This window comes from Ambystoma mexicanum, chromosome 4q, assembly GCF_040938575.1.
Source record: "Ambystoma mexicanum isolate Mex_15411 chromosome 4q, UKY_AmexF1_1, whole genome shotgun sequence".
In the NCBI taxonomy this organism is placed as follows: domain Eukaryota; kingdom Metazoa; phylum Chordata; class Amphibia; order Caudata; family Ambystomatidae; genus Ambystoma; species Ambystoma mexicanum.
Window position 1 is genome coordinate 236,151,367 of NC_090928.1, and position 24,156 is coordinate 236,175,522.

The 24,156-nt window shown below is 45.2% G+C and overlaps 1 protein-coding gene across 3 annotated transcripts in view; it reads left to right on the forward strand.

Annotated features, from left to right (window-relative positions):
• Positions 1 to 9,043: 9,043 nt before the first annotated feature.
• The window catches only part of ZC3H6 (zinc finger CCCH-type containing 6), a 1,150,225-nt gene continuing 1,135,112 nt past the window's right edge, over positions 9,044 to 24,156 (forward strand). For 2 of the 3 annotated variants that reach the window (XM_069607786.1, XM_069607787.1), the window contains exon 1: positions 9,973 to 10,476. In XM_069607786.1, the coding sequence (XP_069463887.1) occupies positions 10,385 to 10,476 (92 nt within the window). In that variant the 5' untranslated portion in view covers positions 9,973 to 10,384. Of the gene's footprint in view, positions 9,337 to 9,972; positions 10,477 to 24,156 lie in introns of those variants that run through there. The other variant, XM_069607788.1, reaches the window with a different exon arrangement.

The following is a 24,156-nucleotide window of genomic DNA, read 5'->3' on the forward strand; positions in this document are numbered from 1 at the left end:
AGCAATTCTAGTGGCATTGAATAAGAACAATCCAAGAAGCTTCTGGTTGATAGTGAATAAGTTGGAGAACCCACAAAAAGCCAGGCTAGCAAATATGGTGACCGAAGACCAATGGACAAGCCATTTTGGTCATCTATTTAAAAAAAAAGAAAAACACCTCTTCACCAAGCCTGAGTGTAAGCCTGCCATGGGATCTAGTCTTTGAACATGAGGAGATCCTGAACACCATACAAAAGATCAGCTCCTCAAGAGCGGCAGGACCAGATGGGCTCTCAAACGTCATCCTCAAAAACAACATCGAAGAATGGACAGACTTCTGCAATATACTTTTCCAAAACATAACGAAAGAGGGCCGTATTCCAACAACATGGAAATTGGGTATTATAGTCCCAATTTATAAAAAGGGCGACCGCACAAATCCAGCGAACTACCGGCCCATAACCCTATTGGATCTAATAGGGAAAGTATTTGCTTGTCTGGTCCTAAAACAGCTGTCAAACTGGATAAAGGCAAATAAGATCTTCGACGTACGACAGACAGGTTTCGTCAAAGGCGTAGGATGCAGCTTAAATCTGCTGATCCTGAATCTGCTGAAAATAGATGTCATTAAATCAGGTAATACAAATCTACCTAGCATTTATAGATTTAGCCAACACCTTTGATGGAGTCGACCGTGAAACTCTGTGGACTAAACTAAAATTGAGAGGCTGTCCACACAGCCTCATTCAGGCCATTAAAGAACTCTATTCGGAGACCCAAATACAGATTCGACTTGACAGCGAGGGTCACCTAACCAAACCCATCAAAACAGAACGAGGAGTGAAGCAAGGGTGCCCATTGGGAGCGACCCTCTTCAATTTCTATATCTCTGAGGTAGGAACCATATTTGATGATGTAGTGTCATTCCCCCCAAAATTAAATGGGAATCACATCAGCTGGACCCTCTATGCCGATGACATGGTCAATCTGGACTTAACACCTATCGGCCTCCAAAGAAAGCTAAATGCTTTAAAGTTGTTTACCGAGGACTTGTGTCTCGAGATCAATGTAGCAAAATCAGAGATACGCGTCCTCGAAAAAATAAAAGGTGGACATCCAAAGACAAAGAAGCTGAGATGGACATTGGGGACCGAAGCCCTGAGCAAAGTAACATACACAAGATACTTGGGGACGCTGATAAATTCAAATATAAATGATGACCCAATGATGAAGAAGATCGCAAGCAATTGCAAACAGCTAACAACGCACAGCTTGATCCGGCACAAAAAACATGGGAAATTCTCCTATGTCCCGATAATAAAGTTTTACAAGAGCAAGGTGACCCCCATTTTGACCTTCGGAGCAGAAAGTATGTTTGGGTGTTCGTCCGAGATTTGGGCCAGGCAAAAGTAAGTTCCAGAAACACATTCTATAACTACCGTTGAGTTTTCCCACCGCCTGTGTGTTATATGAGGTGGGGCTAACCTCATTAAACGCAAGGATAATGTAGAACAAACTGTCCATATAGAGGAAGACTTGAGAGGAAGCGAAACTAGCATCCTTTGACGTTCTAATGGAGCCAAAAAGAACGCAAGAATGCAAGACATGTTTAATCATGTGGAGACAGCAATGCAAAGACATCTTGGCACAATTGACACCAGATGAAAAAACCCTATGGGGCAACCCAAACGCAGTAAAGAAAAAACTGCTGCAATTGGATTGGATCAAGACTGTGGAAAAAAGATCGAAGCATGAATGTATGGCCAATTTGCCGGTGGAAGCTAAAGGAGTCAATATAATTCCCAAATACATGGTCATTTGGCCATGTAAACGCTTGAGAAAGCTGTACCTGAAATTCAGAATGAATCTATTTGAAACAAAGGAAATCTTGATTCAAAGAAGAATGATTCACTCTGAAAATACGAACTGCATATTTTGCAATCATAATGAGGAAAACCTAAAACATCTAGTCCTCTTTTGCCCGTACCTAAGAAATATGAGAACACTCTTCTTGGGGAAAGAAATGGACAAATGTACGACCTATAGTGGTGAGGACTGGTGGTGCCAAATGCACAACAGTGATTGTAAAAAATTAAGCCTAGCACTTACGAGGTACTTAGAAAAGCTACAGATTAAGTTGGAAACAGAGAAGAGTGCTTCCTGAGAATAAGCCTAGAGTTTGTATACAGAGCCTTTTCGCTTTTTCTTCTCTTTTTCTTTTTATTCTATTAATGCTAATGCAAGGATTTTCTGTAAGTATTAATTTGTGTAGTGAGTGATGTATCCATTTCAAATGTTTTTTTAAACTGTATGAAATAAATAAAATAAAAAAATAAAAAAAATATATGATATGGCCTTTATAATGTGCCTATACACAAGTGTTTCAAGGTGCGACGAGGCAAAGGAGGGGGACGGAGGGAGGACAGAGACAACTATCTTACTACGCCAAGTGACATTGAGATTGCACAAGTGCAGGGGAAAAGGGCAAGGGGAAATGGGAGGGTTGATGTGCTGTACATGGGATCAAACAATAACAAGAAGTGTGGCCAACGGGTGGCAGGTGCAAGGGTAAGTGCAGACAGCAGGTGTCCAAGTGTTGGTAGGGGGACTGTAAGGTTACGTTTCTGACAGGAAGTCAGCAGGGGAGAGGAAGAGAGAAGGCAAAAGCAAAGAGGAAGGTCTTGAGGTGCTTCCAGAACTGGAGATGGTTCTGCTCAAGTCTCAGAGAGGCAGGAAGGCTTTTCCAGAGGGAGGCCCCAAGCCGAAGAAAGAGATCTGCCACCAACTCGTTGCTTGGAGAAGTGACTGACCCTGAGGGAGTTGGAGGGGGAAGAGCGAAGAGCTCCAGTAGGAAGGTATTTACGAAGAGAGAGTTGGAGGTATTTAGGCCCCAGAAGGCCTTGTAGACAATGCAGAGGGTCTTGAACTTATTCTTCACAGCCACTGGGAGCCAATGCAGAGATTTCAGTGCTGTAGAGATAAGATCCCTGGGCTTGAGGCCAAGGACAAGTCTTGCAGTCCTCTTCTGGATGAGTTGCAGAGGGTGGAGAGTAGAAGCAGGCAGATTTAGAAAGAGGCTGTTGTAGTAGTTCAGCCTAGAGAGAACCAGAGCTCTGGAGACAGTGAGGGGGAAGGAGAGGAAAGGAAGAATACCTCTGAGGAGGTGCAGTTGGTAGTTTGACTTCTTAGAGACGTCAGAGATGTGAGGAGAAAAGGAGAGTGTGGAGTCGAAGACGACCCTGAGGTTTTTAGCCTTACAGGTGGGAGCAGGAAGAGGGCCAAGGGAGGCCGGCCAGAGAGTGACAGGAAAGGAGGGTGCAGGTGAGCCGATGAGGAGAATCTCTGCCTTACTGGCATTAAGTCAGAGATCGTTGGCGGCACACAGCTCCTGGATAGCAGACAGTCAGAGATGAGAGAAGGAGAAGAGGTGGCAGAGGGGAGCCTAAAAATTCGCTGAGTGTCATCCGCATAGCACTGAAAGTTGGAGCAGAGAGCGGCAACTAGGATCCCTTCCATATTTAGTCCAAAAAGTTCCCATCTTGGGGTTTAATATTGGCATCGGTGCCATCTGATTTGCCAAATGAGGTCTTGCACACTCAGCTTTGAGCTTGTTCCGTGCCTCCTTCCCTAGTGGCATTCGAAGTTGCTTATTTAGATACTTTGCAGTCTTCACCTATGGCTACCAATCTGCAGACCTGGATTGTATGAGCGCCTTGGGGGCAAATTCGGCATCTGACATGTCAGTGCGTTGGATGTCATTGTCGCTCTCGTCTGAAGACGGTGTTGTCGTGCTCAGCAGAGGACATCTCTGTTTCCTCTGTCTCTGAGGAGCATGGGGAGCTTTCTCGTACATCCTTTCTGCAATAGTCACGCTCGTCCTGTAGGAACGCTTTGTGCTATTTCTTAAGCAGTTCTTGTTCTGTCTCAATCGGCCTGTTAGTCGCTTTTCTCTTCCGCGCCTTGGCTGCTTTCACCGAAGCTTTATTAGCGCTTTTTTTCTCATGTGCTCTCTTGTGCCACTTTTTACTGCCACCTTCTGATGACACGGACAGCCATCTTTCCACCTGTGCTAGTTTTTCTTTCATGGGCTTAAGCCCTGCACTTATTGCTGTTCGAAACGGACCTGTCCATAGAGTTCCCCAACACTCTCTTAAACCTCATAGCCATCAGCGAGTCCTCGGGGTTCAACTCCTGGCTGGACGCCTCTGAGTCAGACATAGCTTATATATGTAGAATGCAAGGTGGTGCAACAAAACTTGAGTTTGGGCTCCTGATACCCTTCTGGCCACACTCACGCTGTGGGGAGCTGTAGGGCTTTGCCTTGGCACCCTACTCATTGGTCTTGCAGCAGGAAGCCTGCTGTTTAGCAACCTCTTTAAATAGAACCTCAGCCCTTTTATTGGGCTAAAATCAATATCTTCTCTTATTTCTTTTTTTATTTTTTAAATATATGATTCAATCTACCGCTATGCACTCTCACTGTGCGTAAGCTCTGTTGAGCTGAATTGAAGTGCAGCCCCTGGTGGCTTATCGCCACACCGCATATGACTGATGTGCAGGCTGTGGCGATTGACAGTGAAGGAACTACTGTTGCTGGAATTCCCTTTTATAGAGGTGTCTGCTCCAAAAAAAGCTTGTGGCAACGAGTATATGAGGATCGTACATCTGTTCCACATAACTCCCAATGGTTTCTGAAGAGACTGGGAGCTTGTGTGCCGACGCCTTTTTGGATGCTTTAGCAGATAACGACTGTGTCGGGTGTTATGTCCCCTTTAAGAGATTGCAGAAGCAGTCAGCTCTACGCCAATAAAGGCACGTCCCCGTGGCGCATGCGCCAGTTACGCATCACACTGTGTCTGGGTCCTTTATCATCAGCTCGGGGGCCTGAACTGGACCAGGCCCACCCCACACAGCAATGAGGGGGAAACCTCCCCACTTCTACAGCACACAGTGGCTGTTCCTGCCTGCGGCAGGTTTTGTTTACACCCGCTGAGGCTTTCAGCTTCCCCCACGGGCCCCATGTGTCTCCCTCAAGGCCGTAGCATCCGACGGATAGACTCGTGCATGTGGGGAGAAGTGACCCGCTCCAAAAAAACAAAAAAAAAAACAATTTTTTTTCCTCTTCTTATTTTTCCTGATTATATCATCACATCATTGTCTGGAAGGACCCCTTATTCACCACTGGGCTCTGCGCACCACCAGTGTCAGGACTGGGAAAGCCTGCCCCACCATTCTCTCAGCGCCACGCACTGTCAACAACGTTGTGGTTTGCGGCTCCTCAGTGGAGTGCCTGTGAGCCCAGCCACCCCCAGGCGGCTGATGGTTGGGTAGGGTTGCAGCTCAGGAGGTCAGTGCTTGTGCGCCCTGACCCCACAGCTACCATCGCCAGCTGAGACTATCATATATGTACATTCACCACAGCTTGTGGACATGGCAGGTGAAGGAGAAGCGCTGCATGCTGCCAGGCTGACACGCGCATCAGTGCAACTCGCCCCATTGCAGGAGTTTGACATTTCAGGTGCCCCGTCTTCGTGGGGTACCCACTGGATTGCATGGGTGAAGAGGCTGGATATCTTCTTCAAGGCCACCGGAGAGGATGACGAGACCATGACGTCCATCATGCTGTACTTAGCCGGGCCGGCAGTACACAGTATTTTTGAGACCCTGCAAACGGTGGATGACTCGTTCGCAGCGGCCAAAGCACCCTTGCTGGAGTACTTTGCGCCCATGGCAAATGTGGACTACGAGAGGATCCTCATGAGGACTGCTGTGCAGAAAGAAGGTGAATCTCTCGACGCCTTTCACAGCAGGCTGCGTTGCATGTCAGTGGCGTGTGCCTGGCCAGACGTGGAACATGAGATACGACAACAAGTCATACAGGGCTGTCTCGAGATCAAACTGTGAGACCAGATTTTGTGTGAGCCCGGGATCACCCTCGCGCGCATCCTGGAGGTTGGGCGTTCCCACAAGCTTGCAGATGTCTGCACCAACAAGATGTGCTCAGCGATTAAGGCGATCAAGCTGGAGGACGCGTGTGTGGTTGGAAGGAGACAGTTCCAAAATAGCGACAGGCGCCAGCAGTGGAGCAGGAAAGAAGAAAAAGGGGGGCGACAGTCCCCAATGCCTTAACTGCCGGTATGACCTGCCCCACCCCAAAGAATGTCCGGCGAAAGGACATGTGTGCGGTCGTTGTGGCATAGCAAACCATTTTGCACGTGTCTGCAGAGCACCGGCACCATCAACGCATTCAAGAGGCCCAGTATCCTCCAGACCGGCGCTGCAGAGGGCACAGCGCAAGGTTGCCCAGGTCGAACAGCCCACGGCTGAGGAGGATGAGCCCGAGGAGCCGGAAGAAGATGAGGAGGATGTTTTCTTCATCTCAAGCATGTCGGTCCTACAAAGGTTCAAAAGACAACAGCCAAGGTGTGTCATTCGCATCTGTGACTCCCCATGTTGATAGATACTGGCGCTTCTGTGAGCGTCATGGCGAAGGTCCATTACCGGCGACTGAAGAGTGCACCACCCCTGAGAAAGACGAATGTCTGCATCTTTACCCTCGGCGGGAAGCAACCGCTACCTCTGGAGGGATCGTTTGTAGCTCGTGTCACTCATGAGGACACATCGATCAAGGCCCGTTTCTTTGTAACCAAAGTCAGCGAGGTGACTCTTTTAGGGTGCACCGCTGCCGAGGCATTGCACATTGTGAACTTTGCGTTTGGTGAACACCTGGAGGACGTCCAGACGTTGCTCACCATATACGCAAAAGTGTTCTCCGGAATTGGGAAGCTCGTAGGAGATCTGGTGCAGCTACACATTGACAACACGGTACAACCTGTTGCCTTGAAGCATTGGTTGTCCCTGCCCAGCCTGTTGGAAAAGGCATTGGAACTGGCACACAGAGGTCACCAGGGTGTTGCCAAGACCAAGGCCGGGCTGTGCGTGAATGTGTGGTTCCTGGGGCTAGAAGAGCAGGTGGAGGAGTTAGTCCACAACTGTGTGTGGTGTCAGGCATCGCAGCCACACAGACGAGAACCCCAGATTGAGTGCATGGACAGGAGCTGTGTGCCATGCGGCACGATACACATGGACTTCGGGTCCACCTGTCGAGACAGCCATTTTTTGGTCCTTGCCGATCAGTGGTCAAGTTTGTGGACTCCACAGCCCTAGAAGACATAATCTCAGCGCTGGAGAGGATCTTTGCCATGCATGGACTCCCAGTGGAAATCTACTCCGACAACAGACCTCCCTTTCAAGGGCGAGGGTTTGCAGAATATTTGCGCGACCACGGTGTTGCCCACTGCAAAATCATGCCACTGTGGCCGAGAGCAAATGGTGACTTTGAAAGAGTCATGAAGACATTGAACAAAGTTTTATGGATAGCCCATGGGCATGGGGAGTGCGAGAAACGTGCCCTATATAAGTTTCTGGCGGAATACCGTACAACTCCTCATTGCTCTACGGGGGTAGCCCCCGCTGTAGCACTATTTCAACGGTGCCCCTGCGGCTTTCTCCCAGACTACCTACCACGCTCACCGGGGGTCTTGATGATGACGCCGTAGTGGAAGGAAGGAGAAGGGCAAATGAAAGGGTGACCGCAGGAATCTGCAAAGTGACAGTTTTGAGATAGGCGATCGGGTGCTGGTGAGAACAAGAAATGCGCGGGGGAAACTGTCCCTGCCTCACGAGCCCGCTCCCCTCAAAGTGGTGGACACTGACGGATCAATGATAACCGCATCGACTGAAATACGACAGTGACCAGGAACTTCTGCTTCTTCTGGAAGCTGGGTCAGTCCCCAGAGTCGAGCCCCGAGCGAGGACGGGGGACCGGCTCCACGTAGGGGTGGCGAAGTATGGACTGTGCCGGTGAAGACATGAGCCAGGAGGGCCAGACGTCTAGCGACGGGGGAGACAACCCTACTGACCAAGGAGGAGGTCTGACCTCAGCGGACGATGACCCAGGGGGTGAAAGGAGGTATCCTGCAAGAGAACATCGCAGACGGCCCACCTACCTGCAGGTCTTTGAAGTGGACTGTCCCTGAGGGCGCAGGGCACCCGTTAGTGCAAGGCCTCAAATGGTATCGTTGAACTGTGATGTTTACGTGTTAAGTTTGATATGTTTCATTTGATAAAGTAAAAGTGTCTATGTTCTGGGACATGTGACTATATTCTGTTTATGGTTGCTTTGGAAATAAAATATGAAAAGGGAGGAGTGTTATGTCCCCTTTAAGAGACTGCGCCAATAAAGGCGGGTCCCCGCAGCGCATGCGCCAGTTGGAGCGGGGTGGACCCGGTACGCATCACACTTTGTCCGTTTCCTTTAGCATCAGCTCCGGGGACTGACCTGGACCAGGCCCACCCCACACAACATCGGGCTACTAATCTGGTGCCGGGAAACGGATCTACGCTCCGTTTTCGCTACACCCGCGTTAGGGCCCCTAAGGTTGCACCATTACTGATATAAGTATAAGACCATACAATACACTGTCAAGGCAATAGCACATTAAGCAAACGTTAAGACAATACTCATCTGCTCTGCTCTCCAAGCATCAAAGAAAGAGGAGGACGTTTCCGGATAAAGGGATGTTATTTGTTATGATGGACTGTGATTGAGAGAGACAAGTCACGTGTGTTCAGTAAAACTACTCAATTCAGCAAAAGATTATGGGAAATGGAGTCATGTTTTAAAGTTACATGTTTTTTCAATGATGCTGTTGTCTGAGATAAAAGAAAGAGAAGCATAATACGAGCCTTCATACTTGCCATAGATTCCCTATTATATTGTTAACAAAAACGTTGCTATTTTTTACTGTCTCCCTACTAAAATAATTCTAATGCCAATACAATTGAATGTCTGAAATTAAATTCTCCTGCATTCGCTGAGAGAATCTCCCTCCCAGGTGCTACAAAATGTTGGCATGTATGTTAACAGTAATCTTCAGTACTCCTAGTCCAACTCTTCCTTATCACAGTGTTTGCACCCCTCCTCACCTGCCCTGGTGCAGCTTGAAAAAGAGCAATGATTAATAGCTCTCCACCTTTTGTGTCGGTCGTCAGGGAGGGTGAAAACGCCTCATTTTATTTTTGGTGGGTGAGAACCCATTGAAGTGTATGGGAGTATTCGTGGCTTGGCGAGTGATTCAGCTGTTTACAAGGCGGATGATACCTGTCTAAAGAGAGTGAATTGAGAAGATGTGTTACGAGGTATCGAATTGGCACTGTGGAGGACGGGGAGTGTTATACTCTCAGGGGAGGCACGCTATAATGAAAAGATCGAATGGATTCGCGAGATGGAGGTCGGGACAACATAAGTAAGGACTGTGAAGAGCAAGATATGACCAGGCCTAATGAAGATGTCCGGTAAGTAACCAGCTTATTGCGAACCTTTAGTTTAACAGTACCTTTCTGGCCCACCCACTTTAGGGGTTTAACATGTTGATAGGCCCCGGAACTGACAGTGGGCGTGTATGATACAGAAGCCCCGCCCAAACTCCCCGGGATTTGTCCTCCCTGCAGTTTGGTGGGAAAATATTTAGAATCGTAGACCTAGAAAGCGGACGCAATTATCTAAGACATGCCCACTTACGAGCGAGTAGATCGGACATTTTGCAATGGAATATTTTGAATCAAATGCCAAACAAAAGGAAGGGCTGAAAAGAATTTATAGCTGAGCAATGAGAAAATGAGTTTCTGAAGTTAATCAGTTTTTAAACATATTGAAGATGATATTGGCAAGCGCGTTCTAGTACCTCAATGTTTTTAGATAAGCAAAGAAGAAAGTGTATTTGTTGTTTTTTTGCACACACAGCTTGGCTAAGGTACTAGACAAAGAATATGGGATTGCTTTAGAGTAGTGCGAGAAAAACGCTGATGCCTCCCTTGAAGTTTCTTCTTGAATTAAGGAATGATGAGAATCCAGGCTGGGGACCATTCTCGTCTGACTTGTCCTTCTTTTGTTTTACTCACTCAATTGTGTAACCCGTTGAGGTCATCGGATCTGTAATGACGCAGTCTGCACCGCCTCATCACTCGCCATCCGTTCATTTTCCGTCCCGAACCCTCTTCCTCGGGCGGCCGCCCCGCTGGCGGTATTTTGATTGTTGTTGCCTCTGGTCGGTTACTAGGGGCGGCTGCGGCGGTTGGCGTGGTCGCGCGCCTCCCACTACCGCCCAGTTGGTAAATAAAAGGCGAAGGCTTGGAGCTGCGTAGGCAGCCGCAGTCAGTGTAACAGTAGAGCCCCGGGAAAAGCAGGAGGGTGGGAACCGCCACCTCGAGTCTGTGTTGAAAAAAAAAAAAAGAAACCGCAAACAATGTGACAGTCCCCAGCCCTCGGGCCCGGGAGGACGGTACCAAAAAAAGAACATTCTGTTTAATTTGTATCCCCGAAGTGCGGGCGGCCGCCGCGGCCATGGCCTTTGAGAGCCTGTTCTCCAGCCCCCCCAACCCCGCACTAGACAAGCGCAGCCCCGGCTCTGAGCGCGAAGCAGGGGAGGACGAAAGGTCGAGTAACATTCTTATATCCGTTTGTAATGTGTGTGGGGACAGAGTGGGAGGGCAGGGAGAGAGCACCATGTATTTTCCTTTCTGTAAAAGCAAAAATCACTTACAAAAAAGATAAACGTCCTACCCTTTGTGTTCTTGTAGTTTTGAGGGAGGGGTTTCAAAATATGAATGTATGTATCAGTGATCACTCATGCATGCATGGCGGTTGCAGCAAAAACCCTCGGAAATAACTCGTCAAGCGGAGACGTCAATTCTTTAGCACCCTGAATTCATTTCAATTTTACATAGTTAGACGCCATTGTTGACACCCCTCCCACAAAACAAAAGTATGATCGCCACTGTTTCCAAGAAGGAACTCGCTGTGCCTTTTTTCTCTTGAAATATGCTTGGGTGTCAGATGTGTTGTTTGTGGGCACTTTAAATGCCACTGTCATCGGACTGTGTTATTCGGTGATAGCTATTACGCACACATGCACATCGTGCAAACATGTTGGTCTGGTTTAGGCCTTGTATTTTATTGCTACGCTTGCACCATACTTTGTAAGTCTGCCAAGGCAGCATGGGTCATGGCCAATCGAAGATTTCTTGATCGCACATTGATTTGTGGTAGAATTTATTGTAGTATGCAGGAAGTGGAAAATAAAAACAGAAACGTTTCGTATGAATGAGAATTACTCTTAAAAACTAGAGATTTTTACACACGCTTCCCTCTCCCCAGTAAGCTAACGTTGGCATTGGTCTAGTACACCAGTAATCTTCATTTTGGCAAAAGCAACTTGGTTGGAAATTGAGGGGAGCTGGGAATTATTTAGATCCTGGGCTGTGGCCTAGAAGAGATTGTTAGCTTGACAACAACAGCTACCAGGAGTTACTTTTTGGCTCCCACGCCAAACGAATCCCCTTCATTTGGGACCATCTATGCAACATTTAAAAAAAATGAGTCATAAATAATGGACAAATGATATGTTTCCATCTCATGAGGAAGTTAGAGTTGTGTAACGCTATGTATTAGCTTCTCGTTCCACAGTGGTAGCTCCTGGTCACTAGTTAATGCTGAATACCCAGGAGCTGCTTTTAGCCCCTGTTTATCCAATCTTAATTTCGAGCCCTGAAGCAATGCCCAACATTATAATATGGTGACCATGCTCGAGGTTTCACATTCTACCCTGTCTTTACTCAAACGTAAAAAGAAAGATTATTCCTGATGCCCGTTTCAAAATGCGCTAATTTGTACATGTTAACAAGTCCATCTAGTAAAGCAAACACACTAAATCAGCCTTGAGCCTTAGCTGTAAATGTGGTAAATTTAGTTGAGTGTTTGCACAAATTTACAAGTCTGCTGTTGTGCCAGAACTTTGCACATGGGGATATTTGTTTCAAATTTTGTAGCAGGAAATGGCAGGAGTGCTCTCAATAGAATTCCAGCGCAACGGTCCTTGTTGGGCTTTCCCGTTTTTTGTTGACAGTTCTACACAAATCGGGTGCCCTGTTGGAACACATATGCATTCGTTACCGCTCCTTTATTCTTGTGCATAACGGGAAAAAGACTATCATTTTGGCGTCCTTTCTGAAATTGCCAGAGATTACATGTTAACATGTTTTTCTTTAATTCTCATACACTTAACATCCCTCGCTATAAACCGAAGCATCTTCCTTGATAACCTAAAGAATAGTTGTATTTTTGAGGGCAGAGTAATAAGGAAACCCTTAAAATCAAACATTCTTTCTTTTTGCGCACCATTTGTGCTGCAGAATTCCATTATCACTTATTTCAAATGGCCGAACTTAAAAATGAATGTCCAGCAATGCCTGGTTGTTAAAGGAATAAGAAATGCATGTACGTTCTACCATGTGTGTAGGTTTTCCCTCACTGTAATTTGCAGCAGTATGGCAGTGCAGAGATCAAAATAGAGAGTTGATACGCAGGAGCTAAACGTAGCTCTTGGATATAGGCTGTGACAAAGGGAGTCCTGGAGAACAGGGATCCAGCTGTGTTTGTATGTGTGTGTATCAAATCTAGCTTCAAAATTAAAATCTAGCAATAATCACTTTCCCCAAAAATTATAACATCTCTTTTATTGGCTGGTTATGATTTTCACAATAAAAAGGATTACGGTGCATATTTCTAGCCAATTCATATGGCCAACAAAGTTGTCATGTGTATTGTCACATATGTATATTGTATTGCTTCAGTTGTCTTGGAAGTTAAAAGTAGCCCCTGTTTGTATTCTGGGTTAATCTGGCCAAGCACTAGGGTACAAAGCAAGATCAAAATCTCCAAGCTCCTTTTTATTTTGGTTCATGCAAATTGGGTGTTCAGTGCAGAAAATAAATAGAACCATGGGGCTGATTTACAAAGCGTTTTCCAATGGCACTGCGCCATTGTAAAACGCTATTGTAAATCGGGCCCATACATAATTGGAAGGCTTTCATTTGCAGCTCATATGTGTGACTTTAAACAGGCCACCCAAGATTTTCTTTGTTAGCTTTAGTTTTTCCTGGAGCGCATCTCCCACAAGGCTTCTTTTAAACTGGTATGATGGTGAACGTATCACAGGAAATCTTGTTTCATGTTGCCCATTGCCATTGGATGGCCCTCTTTCATTGAACTTTAGTGCCAAGTGGCAGAGCTTCAGTTTGCCCTCTTTGCTTTTCATGGGAGTTTATAGGCTGACACTTGGCATTCCGAAAAAAAAAACTTACTATCCCCTAGAAGCAGCTTGTTGCAGTGAAGTTTCAAGCAGATGGCTCAGGGTTGACCAGCGGTTCGAGATGAAGGAAGCCAAAACAGTTGAGATTCTTCACACTTGAGGCAAGGGGCAGGCTGGTGGAGCGGCTAGTTAGTTTTACCGGAGGAAGCCACGACACTAGAATTTAGATGCTCAATCAAGCTACCTGAATTCCCCGGTACTTGAGGCAAGGGGCAGGCCGATGGAGCGGCTAGCTAGTTTCACTGGAGGAAGCCACGGAACTAGAATTTAGATGCTCAATCAAGCTACCTGAATTCCCTGGTACTTTTTTATTATCAGTTATATTTGGTGATCTGGAAAGGCAGATGTTAAACAGTATTTTAATTTTTTTGTTGCAAACTATTCTTTCTTATTTTTCACTGTAGTTAAGTTTGGTTTATATGTGCAATCGGCATGCATCCCTATTGACCCTTTCAAATGGCAAATCTTGATTCTCACCATGAAGTTTTTCTTAAAATAAAAAAGTTTGCTATGGAAACAGATGCCCTGGGTATCACATTTATGAAAGACATAGAAGCAACAGTGCTAAATATGTTCATCATTTGGCAGAGATGGACAGTTTGTAACTTTTATAGGGGTTACAGAAGTTGCATTGTTTACCTTCTATGTACTTGGGCTAGCAGAGATGTTGACATTGTGCAAATTGGCTGTTTCCTGTCCCTCTCGTAAAGTTCTGACATGAACTTTTGGGTGGTAGCAAATGCCAGAGGTTGAATGATTTTAATCGCGAGCCAATTTCACGGCACTCCTCAAATTTTAAAGTGGCCAGATTTTTAGGGCCTCGTTATGGGAGCGTGACAATATATTTTTTAAAAGCTCCCCCTTTTTCTAAAAATAAATCGCTGTTTGAATTGCATCAGATATTTACTGTTTGGTAAATTGCCTATATTTACCTAATTCAGTACTTCATCTGCACGTGATAGGTAGTTTGCGAGGCAGAATAATTTGTCGAATTCAACACATTTTTTTTAATCGAATTTTACCGCAAATATATGCGAGGGGGTGGGTAAGGGTAATGAGCGGTTGAAGGGGAGGGGCTGCAGTGGTCCTCCCCTGCATATAATTGCGATGAAATGGATCGCACGAAAACACATTGGTTGAAATCGACTTAGATGGATTTTCCTCGATCAGCACAGAACCACCTGCACACTGTGTGGGAAACATCCTATGTAATCCCAACTCATAACCTATAATATTTTAAATAACAGGTTTTTACCAGAAATGCCATACTGTTTTATGAGGCCCCAAGCAGAACGTTTTCACATGATGTTTAAAAGGCCCATTAAGAACCAGAAGATGATTTTTTTGCCAATAGTGTTATAGAGTAGTCTGGAATGGTTCTTGTGTATGTAAAACGGGCATCTCTGTTCTTATCCCACAACTACATGTGAAAGGGTTCATGATTGCCTCTTCCTTGCCGGCACCTGGGGGTTTTATTGGTGCTGTTTCTGCTGTATTGAGCGCTGCAAGTTTTTTTTAGCCCCATAGGACAAGAAGCCATCCATTCGGGAGTGCCAGAACGCAAGCTAAATCAACTGGTGTAAGTCTGTGGTTGGCCCTGACTTCTGGTGCCTTTCTTCCAGAGCCACCTCCTATTTACACCAGACCCACCTTTCTTTTCCACTACATCCTGCCTTTGCAGAACATCCCATCTACTCCTTCCCTCACTTGGCAGCTTCATGCCACTGCTCTCCATCCTCAAGCCTGTTTTCAGTTCATGGCCACCAAGGAAATTAAGAAGGGGGATTTTGGGTAGTTCGATTTTCCTTTGTTCTTCACCAGCAAGCTTACCTTGTAGTTCTTTTAGACGTTTTAACGTCAGTTGTGCCTTTTCAAAGCTTGAAGAGAAAAAAAGCTATTGACACCATAGGACAACGTTCTGCAGTACTAATTGCATAACCCCCTTTTGGCTTTGCTTGGGCCAGTTGCTTGGACCCCCAGGATTTTACTGGCAGCTGAAGCCTGCGGACTCTAGCATTATTGGCTAAGCGTATGATCTCCTTAGAGTTCACACCTGTCATTTTAGCCTTCAAATTTTACTTTTCATTCAAATAAAAGTACTCCTTTAGCATATATTAGGAAATGTCTCTGACAATCTATTCCCAAAATCCAGGCATGTTGAAACAATTAGAAAGGAAGCAGAGCTTTAGTAAGAACATGTGCCCATTATTTCTTAAACTTTTGGGGTCCATTTGACACCTTTTATCCAAAACCAGCACTCCCCGGTCAGAGTTGGAAAATCTACTTGCCCACTTGCAGTGGAAAGTAGATTTTATGAAGGACAATTGCCATTTGCGTTGTACTCCACCTTGCTGGCGAGTATGTCAAAGTTTGAAACTTAGATTTGACATTAACTGCAAACACACTTTGGTTACAATAAATGGCAAATAAGTTTCATTTTGCATGGCTGGCTTTTGGGTGACAGCATTGCACGAAATATGAAGTGTGTTTGTGGTTACATGCACCATTCTACAAAAAGCACTGGTAAATATGTTTTCACCATCACCTTTACATTTCCCTTGTCGAGTATGTAAACTAAAGAACTCGCCCTGCAGGGCTAGTTGGATTAAGATTTTGCGTGGCCTTGTAATATGCTGTTGAAACGGAAGAACCTGTGTACTTAGTCTATGCATGCCCTATCCAAGATTTCTTTCCATAAATAATGTATATTTAAGGGATGTTTTGTTTTTATTTTCCTTTATTTGTAACATGTCGGCTTGATGCTTAAACAGAATATTCTTTTTTTTTTTTCTGTCCCTGCTTTTATAATGACTACGGAATCAGCATTGCCTTACTTGAATTGTAGCTCAAGAGCTCAATGTGACACTTTGTTTGCTAGCAGTAGATGAGAGGGAGCAGACTTATGTTTTTGTTAGTGAGGTTTTGGCAATATTTCTCATACTTTTTATTCAGCAGAATCCTTTTTACTAGTCTTAGAAATAATTTGAACATTATTTAAAGAGCATTCCATCATCCAGTAACTGCCTGCTATCCAAAGATGTATCATTGTGTTGAAGTCTAGATTTAGGCCTAATCAGTTGAACACAAACATTTTCATCTCTTTTTGGCTACTTTCAAAAAATGGCGTTCTAGTATATTTTAGCCTTTTTTCGTCATGCTTAATACTTTAGACTACCTCCTAACGTTGTAGTGATCCCCAGTAGATCTCATCAGCGTACCTATGAGCAAAAACACATTCAGTCACTTCCTTCACTTGCAGGTAAGGTGACAAATGGCACAGTCGGTTTTAATGCAACTGTACCATAATCTTTCCGTGCTGGAAACCTTTTGAGACAATTATCCGTCTTGGCAGAATTATATTAGAAGGGACGAAATGTATTTACAGTATCCAGTGATATTAACGAATATAAAATAATGAATAACTTTTTGAACGAATAGAAAATACTGAGATAGCACCACCTTTTGTATTACACATATATATGGGGGTTGGGGTAAGGGATTCAAACGGGTGTGGGTTTTGGGGTAGGGTTATATCCTGTGGAAGCAGGGCTTGCGGGGGAGACCCCCCAAAACATTATTTGGTAACTTTTTGGTATTTTCTATTAGTTAAAAAAGTATTTATTACATTTATCGTTAATAACTTGTGGTTATTTAACACAGTTACCGATTTACTTATTGTCTATTTCTTGGCGTTCAAACATTGACTGGCTCAGTGACTCTATCACAATACATACACAACTGGTGGCGTTAGTAGCCGTGCAGAGGTTACACAAGAACATGAACTGCCAGTGCTCTACTCTTGATATTTCCTGATTGACAACACCAATAGGATAAATATAATTCTGGGGTCGAGGAACATAAATATGTTTGTGACAAGTGATTCAAGGTGATAAATAATCTGGCGTGCATAACCTCTGCTGTAAGGTAGGCAAACGCCATATCGTCGGGCACGTTTCCATGGAGGCACTGTTTATTTTTTAAACACTCAACTTTATTCTTTTTCAAAGTTGTAAGAGCTTAACAAAATTATAATACACCTGTCTTAACCAAATTATAACACACATGTTTTAAGAAGGTTACATTGTTTCGATACAGACTCCTATCACATGACAGAGTAAAACAGCATAATTTCGTGTCACTACAAGAATGCACATGATTAGGAGTAGTGTGTTGTATTGATTTCTTAGATCGAATGGGGTGGAAGGTTACTGGGGAAATAGAACTGACGGTTGGTGGTGGCCTGGAGGGTGGTCTAGCTTACATTAATACCCCAAACTGGCCTCTGTGTGTGGATACATCATACTGGCAACGAGCAGCAGCAATGGTGATAGCCCGGCGGACAGACGGCGCTGCAGAGCCAACAAATGCTGTAGCTGTGCCCTGACACCTCGCCAGAGAAGAAAGGGGAGGAGTGGCGGATGGCCAGCAGATGGCAGCAGGGCCCTTCATGGACGGACCTTCACTCACAGTCGAGGGGCTTCAGAGCCGAAATAAGCGTGAGCCTTGAGCATGCCGCGTAGCGAAGACTACGCCTCAGGTGCTAAGAGGCAATTGTAGGGACGACGTATAAGTAAGGTGATATGCCTTTGGAGATCGAGAAGATCAAAGAATACAGGGGCCAATGCGGAACAAAAAGGATTATAATAGTGTAAGTTGATTGGGGTAAAAAAAGCAAACAAGGAGTTGACGGAGATTATAGACAAATGCTACCAGAAAGAGAGTAATCACTTCAGAAATAAGCACAAACGGAAATGCAGGCTATCACAATTCACCCCCATCATGTTTTGTCGCCAACCCAATGGAACCGCTGATACCAGGGTGGGACTGGAAGGAATATTGGGGCAACTATTTAGGGGCAGTAGAACAAGTAGGGATTACAGAGGAAAAGAAGAAGTAGTAGTTGCTGCTCCATGCTCTGGGTACCGAAGGACAGAAAATTTAGGGAATTTCCACTGCTGCTGCCGCCGACGGAGGGTGGTGATGTCAATGTTTATTACTATGCTTTGAAACAGCTGGATGCATATTATGCCCCATAAACAAACACAGCTATAAACCGGTTCAATTTTTATCTGCGCAAGCAGAGATTGGGAGAAGCTACTGAAGAGTATGTTACGGCCCTATGTAATCTGGCAAAGTTCTGCAGGTTTGGAGCAGGGTTAATGTCTGGAATTTGTCTGTGACCAGATCATAATGCACAAACACAATTCAGTGATCCAGGAACAGTTGTGGATATGAGGGGACCTCTCCCTGGAAGAAACAATGGCAGTTGCTAAAAAGGTAGAAAACACAGAGTTGTGTGCAAAGGTGATGAAGAAAAATAAAGAAGTAGTAAAGGGAAGTTTGAAATCAAGCGTGACAGTGCCAAAAGAGTGTGGCATAAGTGAAATTTGGAGGGGAAAAAAGTGGAATGAGGAAGATACAATTAAGGATAGCAGGAGATATAAATCTCAAACTGCATCGAGCATGGAATAAAAAAGGTGCTCGGAAGCAGGAAAGAGGGAATTGTTACAGATGTGGATGGGTAGGACACTATGCGTCTTCGAAGAACTGTCCAGCATTGGGAAGATGTAACCTATCATATCATATGTGCTTAATATGTGGCCCAAAAGGACATTTTGCGTTAATGTGCCGCAAAAGAAAAGTGTTGTGTGTGTACGAGGAGGAAGATCCGGATGAGGAAAGAGTAATGGTAGCTCGCAACATGGAAGATTTCAGTGAAATGGAAGTCAGTTGATGGATGAGAGTTGTTCACCGTACACAATAATAATATTTAAGAAAGCAAAGGAACTGGAGGAAGCTGGTGTGAAGATAAGTGTGTAAACTGGATATAAAAAATCCAGGGGGATTTGAAAGCAGTAAAATACCATTGATAGGTTACTTTCAGGCCTTTACAGAATTTAGAGCTTGACTGGCAGTAGTGAAGGTCTATATCGCAAAGAGAAGAGTCAACTTTTTGGGGTGGCAGTACCAGGCAGTGTTGGAGATGAAGTTGGACCTTGCATTAGTGGAACCTGTTTTGAGCATACAGATGAAAGAGAATACAGCGGAAGAGTTATATCCAGATGTGTTTGCACCATGGATAGGATGTTTGAAGAGGTATGGCATCGTATTGTATTGAAAGAAGGGGCACAACCAGTGGTACACAAAGGCAAAAACATACCGTTTTCTTTAAAGATAAAGGTGGAAGAAGAAATCAGCAGGTTGACTAATGAAGGGATAATGGAACCGATAGTCGTTCGAGTGGGTGAGTATCATAATAGTATGTGTCGAAGTCTGGGGAGATTCGGATGCGTGTGGACTTACATGGGCTGAACAAGAACATTCTGATAGATACCCGTTGCCTCATTTTGGAAATGTTGAACTGTGTAAGTGGGGCCAGTGTGTTCACTTGACCTCTCAGCAGCATACCATCAAATTGAGTTGACAGAGGATTGTAAAAAGTTGACATTTATTACACCCTTTTGCCCTCATTGCCTATTAGGCGCGACCACAGGCCCCTTATCTTGTAAGGGTGTCGCTAATTATGCTCACACCAAAATAAATACACTCTTCTAGGGAAATAAGGCAAAAAGTCTATCTTGAAAGGATAGCAAGTTTAATCTTACAATAATGAGGATGGTAGCAAAGGACTCTGCTGCCTGAACACTCTTCTCCTGTCCCTCTTCCGTTCCTTCCTGCCAAAGGGGTGTTAGGCAGGGCTTTATATAGTCCTGTTTTGCTGTAGTGGCGTCACTGGATATGGAGCATGACTTCATCCCAATCCGTCTTCCATACTAGGGATGCTCCAAAGCCTTCTTTTTTTCATTGTCAGCAGTTTTGTCAGAACATGCTGCTCTACATTTTGCTACCTTATTCAGAAACACACTGCATCCCTGCAGACATTTACAAACCTTGAAGTCTAGCCGCAGGAAAAACAAAACATTTTAATAAACATTTTTCATTCTGTCCACATTTAACTCCTCCTGCTAATGTTATCTGGGCCCTGTAGGTTGCCCCCCCACACTTAATACTTATCTGTCCCATTCGTCATTTTGTCGCACAGAACATGGAAATCCTTTATTTTAGCCTCAATGGACCCTAGACGGACAGTAGACAGCCGTTGAGTCAATTCGTGTGCTGACAGTGCTAGCCTTATCGACGAACACTGCGGAAGCGCCTGTAGTCATTTTTTAGAATCTCACAGGCTGCATTCTTTCTGGGAAGGGAGGCAGAGATTGACTCATCTACCGCACTAAGATTTTAGAATGCCTAGGATCTGATATTACAAATCTATCCAGCTAATAGTTAATTGCGCCTTATGTTTAAATAACTGCCTTCTTCAGTGCTTGCCCATGACTGTGTATGTGATTATATTTGCATGAGAGAGCCTTCCCAGTGCCCCTCCTCCCCCCTAGCCCATTATGGCGCCTAAAGGAGGTCTTGCCTAACTCTAAAGCGCTTGGGGGTGCGGGAGGACCCTGGTTCCTTCCCAACATTCCCCCCTTTCATTACCTCTACAGTAACAAACTCATCCCCACTGAAAAATCTACAACCCCAAAAATATCAGTTTGAGTTTCGCTCTTTATTGTATGGCAAGGTGTTTTAGAACCCCCTATTGATACCATAATCTTTGCACTACTAAGAACTACATTGACAGAACATCGGAGACCCAATTGGCACATGCAGAAGAGGACCACGAAGAATACGATAACAGGCAACAGTATTTTTAATTTGTCCCCCAGCCATGACGGGACCCAATCAATGGCAAGCGATAGCCAATCTGTGTTCTGCACTCCACCTTCATTCTTCATTTGAACATCTAGATTGTGCACCGCCTCAATGACGTGGTATAGTGTCCCATTGTCAGCATCCTCCGGGGGTACAAAAGTGCCAACTTTTTACACACTCCTCCTGCTATTCCTGTTAACAGATCCAGCATGTAGCGGTTTTGCATCGCCATGAGTCTCAATGCACAGAGCTCTACTTTGATGGCGTTGAACCCATTCTCTCTATCATTGCCGAGCCGGACCTAGCTCCCATCGGATGATCTGTACCCACTTGGCGCTAACAGCTGCTTGTACCGTAGGAGAAAGAAAGATGAAAAGAAAGTCTCTGCTGAGCTAAACAGTCAATACTCAGGTATTCCTCTGAGCAGTGCGCAAGAGTCTTTTGAGACATAGTTTGATCTCTTCTTTCTTCTCAGCCGTTGAAATCGTGTTTTTAAGGCAGCATATGAAATTCTTGTGTGATCTGCAATCCTCCTGCTTCTTTAGGTGCTGGAGTGGCTGTTGGCACCTTGACAAGCATTTCTTTTCCCTTCAGCTGTTTTCCCGGGATTACTAGTAGGTACTGAGTGCAGCGTAGCCGGTGAACACTTGCCCCTCCAGGATGATGATTCCTCTCCTAGTACTGGTGCTGCTTGATGTCCATCTGACGCTTTCCTCACTGGATATGGGGGTTTGCATGCGCCTGCCTGTGACTATTTCATGTGGTGTCAAATGGTGGTCCTTACTAGGCTGTGTGCTTAAACTGAAGAGTGCCAAGTACAAACGGTGTACGCAGTTTTTCTTCATCAAGGAACACAATTTTGACAGTTTACTTTTCAAAAGCCCATTGATCCTCTGCACAACACCATTAGCCTGAGGATGGTAAATTTAGCACATTAGATGTTTTATGCCCAATAGCGCTGCAACATGCTTAAATAGCGCATTAAAGAAATGTGTGCCATTATCTGATCTCAATACTTCGCACACCCCCCATCGCTGAAACACTTCTTTGACCAGGAAATCTGCTGCACACTTTGCATCTGGGTGTGCACATCACCCACCTTGAAAAGGGGCAAACCACCACAATAAGGTAGGTATATCCATTGCACCTTCCCCCATATCTGCATAATCTATATGCAATTCACGGAACGGCCCCATAGGGCAAGGAAATGTACCTCTTAATGTCCGTAATGTCATCCATGTGCTAAAACTTTGGTATGTCAAGACAGTGTATTGCTTTTTCCGAAATGCTCTCTTGGAGGTTTGGCACAAACCAGTCCTTTTGAATATCTGCCACAATATGTTGTTTGGAGCTATGGGAGGGGAAATGTAGTTGCTCAAATGCCTCAGAGAGTGGGGCATCACCACCTTCCCAGAACTCTCCTGCCTCCACAATAAATCAGTGCGAGACTGTTTGCATCCCCTTCATAACCATAGCTCCTTTCCCTCCTCAGGTGCTTTCCCTTGCAACTGTGATATGGGCAATTCTGTGTATGGAACTGTGGTCTCGCTTTCTACAGGGGTGGTCACTGTACACTCTGTTAACATTGTATCCGGGAGATAGGCAGCCAACTTGGCCGCCTGGTCTCCAACGGCGTTGCCCTTAGAGATTTCATCCATGGCATTAGTATGGGCAGTGCATTTGACTGCCACAGCGGAGACAGTGGAGTGCCATGATAAGGCTTCAATCAGTTCTTCCAACAGCCTTGCATGCTGCACTGGGGAGCCAGCTGCCCTCTGAAACCCTCTCCTCTTCCACCGAGACAGACCCTCATGCACTGTTGTGACGTATGCAGAGTCTGAGTAGATGGCGACACACTGCCCCTGAGAGGCTCTGGATGCCTCAATAAGAGCGACAAGTTCTGCTGCCTGAGCTGATTAGTGCATAGGTAATCTTTTCATGATCAAAACTTCGTGCTCCCCCATGCCCCCCTTTACCGCACACCACTGCTGCCACAGCATGCCTCCGTCCTGTCTCCTGGTAAATTGTTGAAGACCCATCACCATATACTATCTCTCCTTCTGTCAATGCCCTGTCTCTAGCTTTAGATTTACCATCCTCTTCACCCTCATGTAGCACAGTCATGCATTTTCAGGTCATCATTAGTGGATTCCTCTGCACAAATGTGGTGGGATTCACTGTCCTACATCGGACTATGTGAATATGAGGTTTGGATATTATATTCTCATATGCAGAGAATCTCTGCGTCATCAAGGTCGATTTAGACCTTTTCAAAATGGCGAATAGTGAATGTTCACAAACAAGATAACAGCACCCCATGACAATAGTGGAATGTTTCAATATTGCAAATGTAGCCGCTGCGAGTGCTTGTTCGCACGCGAACTGTCCCTGCATGACTGAGTCGAGCATCCCACTATAATAAGCCAATGGCCTGTGGACCATTGTGCTCTTTTCGGTCAATACTGCTGTCATGAACCGTCCATCAGAGTTGCTAAAACAGGGGCTGTGCAAATAGCTTCTTTCAAGTCCTCAAATTGTCTATTCATTTCTTTAGTCCAGCCCAATTGACTGTTTTTTGTCTCCTGTCCTTCTCTGAGACTGTTGAACAGCGGCCTTGTATAGGCTGCGTCATCTAGGATCCATGCCCTACAATAATTACATAAGCCCAAAAACAGCTGCATTTCCTTGACAGTACTGTGCATAGGGGTGGCGTGGCGTGTACTGCCGCCGCCGTATCTGGTTGTATTTTCTTCCTGTTTGCAGAGATAAGTTGCCCCAAGTATAGTACCTCCTGTTGGCAGTATTGTAGCTTCTTTTTATCCGCCTTGTACCCTTTGTGAGCCATCAATTGCAGTAATGCAATAGAATCCCTACTGCACCGATGTTCCTTTTCACTACATACCAGCAGATCATCCACATACTGGAGGATTGTGCTAGTCACCTGAATATTTCCCAAGTCGGTGTGATCAGCACTCGAATATTCAGACTTTCACAGTACCCTTCAGGCAATCTCGTGTGCTTGAATCGCTGTTGACCATGTGTAAACGCAGTGAGATGCCATGAATCAGGGTGGAGTGGGATTGAGAAGAAAGCATTCTTCAGATCCACCCCTGTGAAGTACGTTGCTGTCTTGGGAATGCTACATAGTATTGTCATCAGATTTGGAACTACCGGAAACTCCTTCTGCACCACGTTATTAAGAGGACGAACATCCTGGATCATCCTCCAACTACCCCCTGGTTGCTTTCTTGACTCGGTA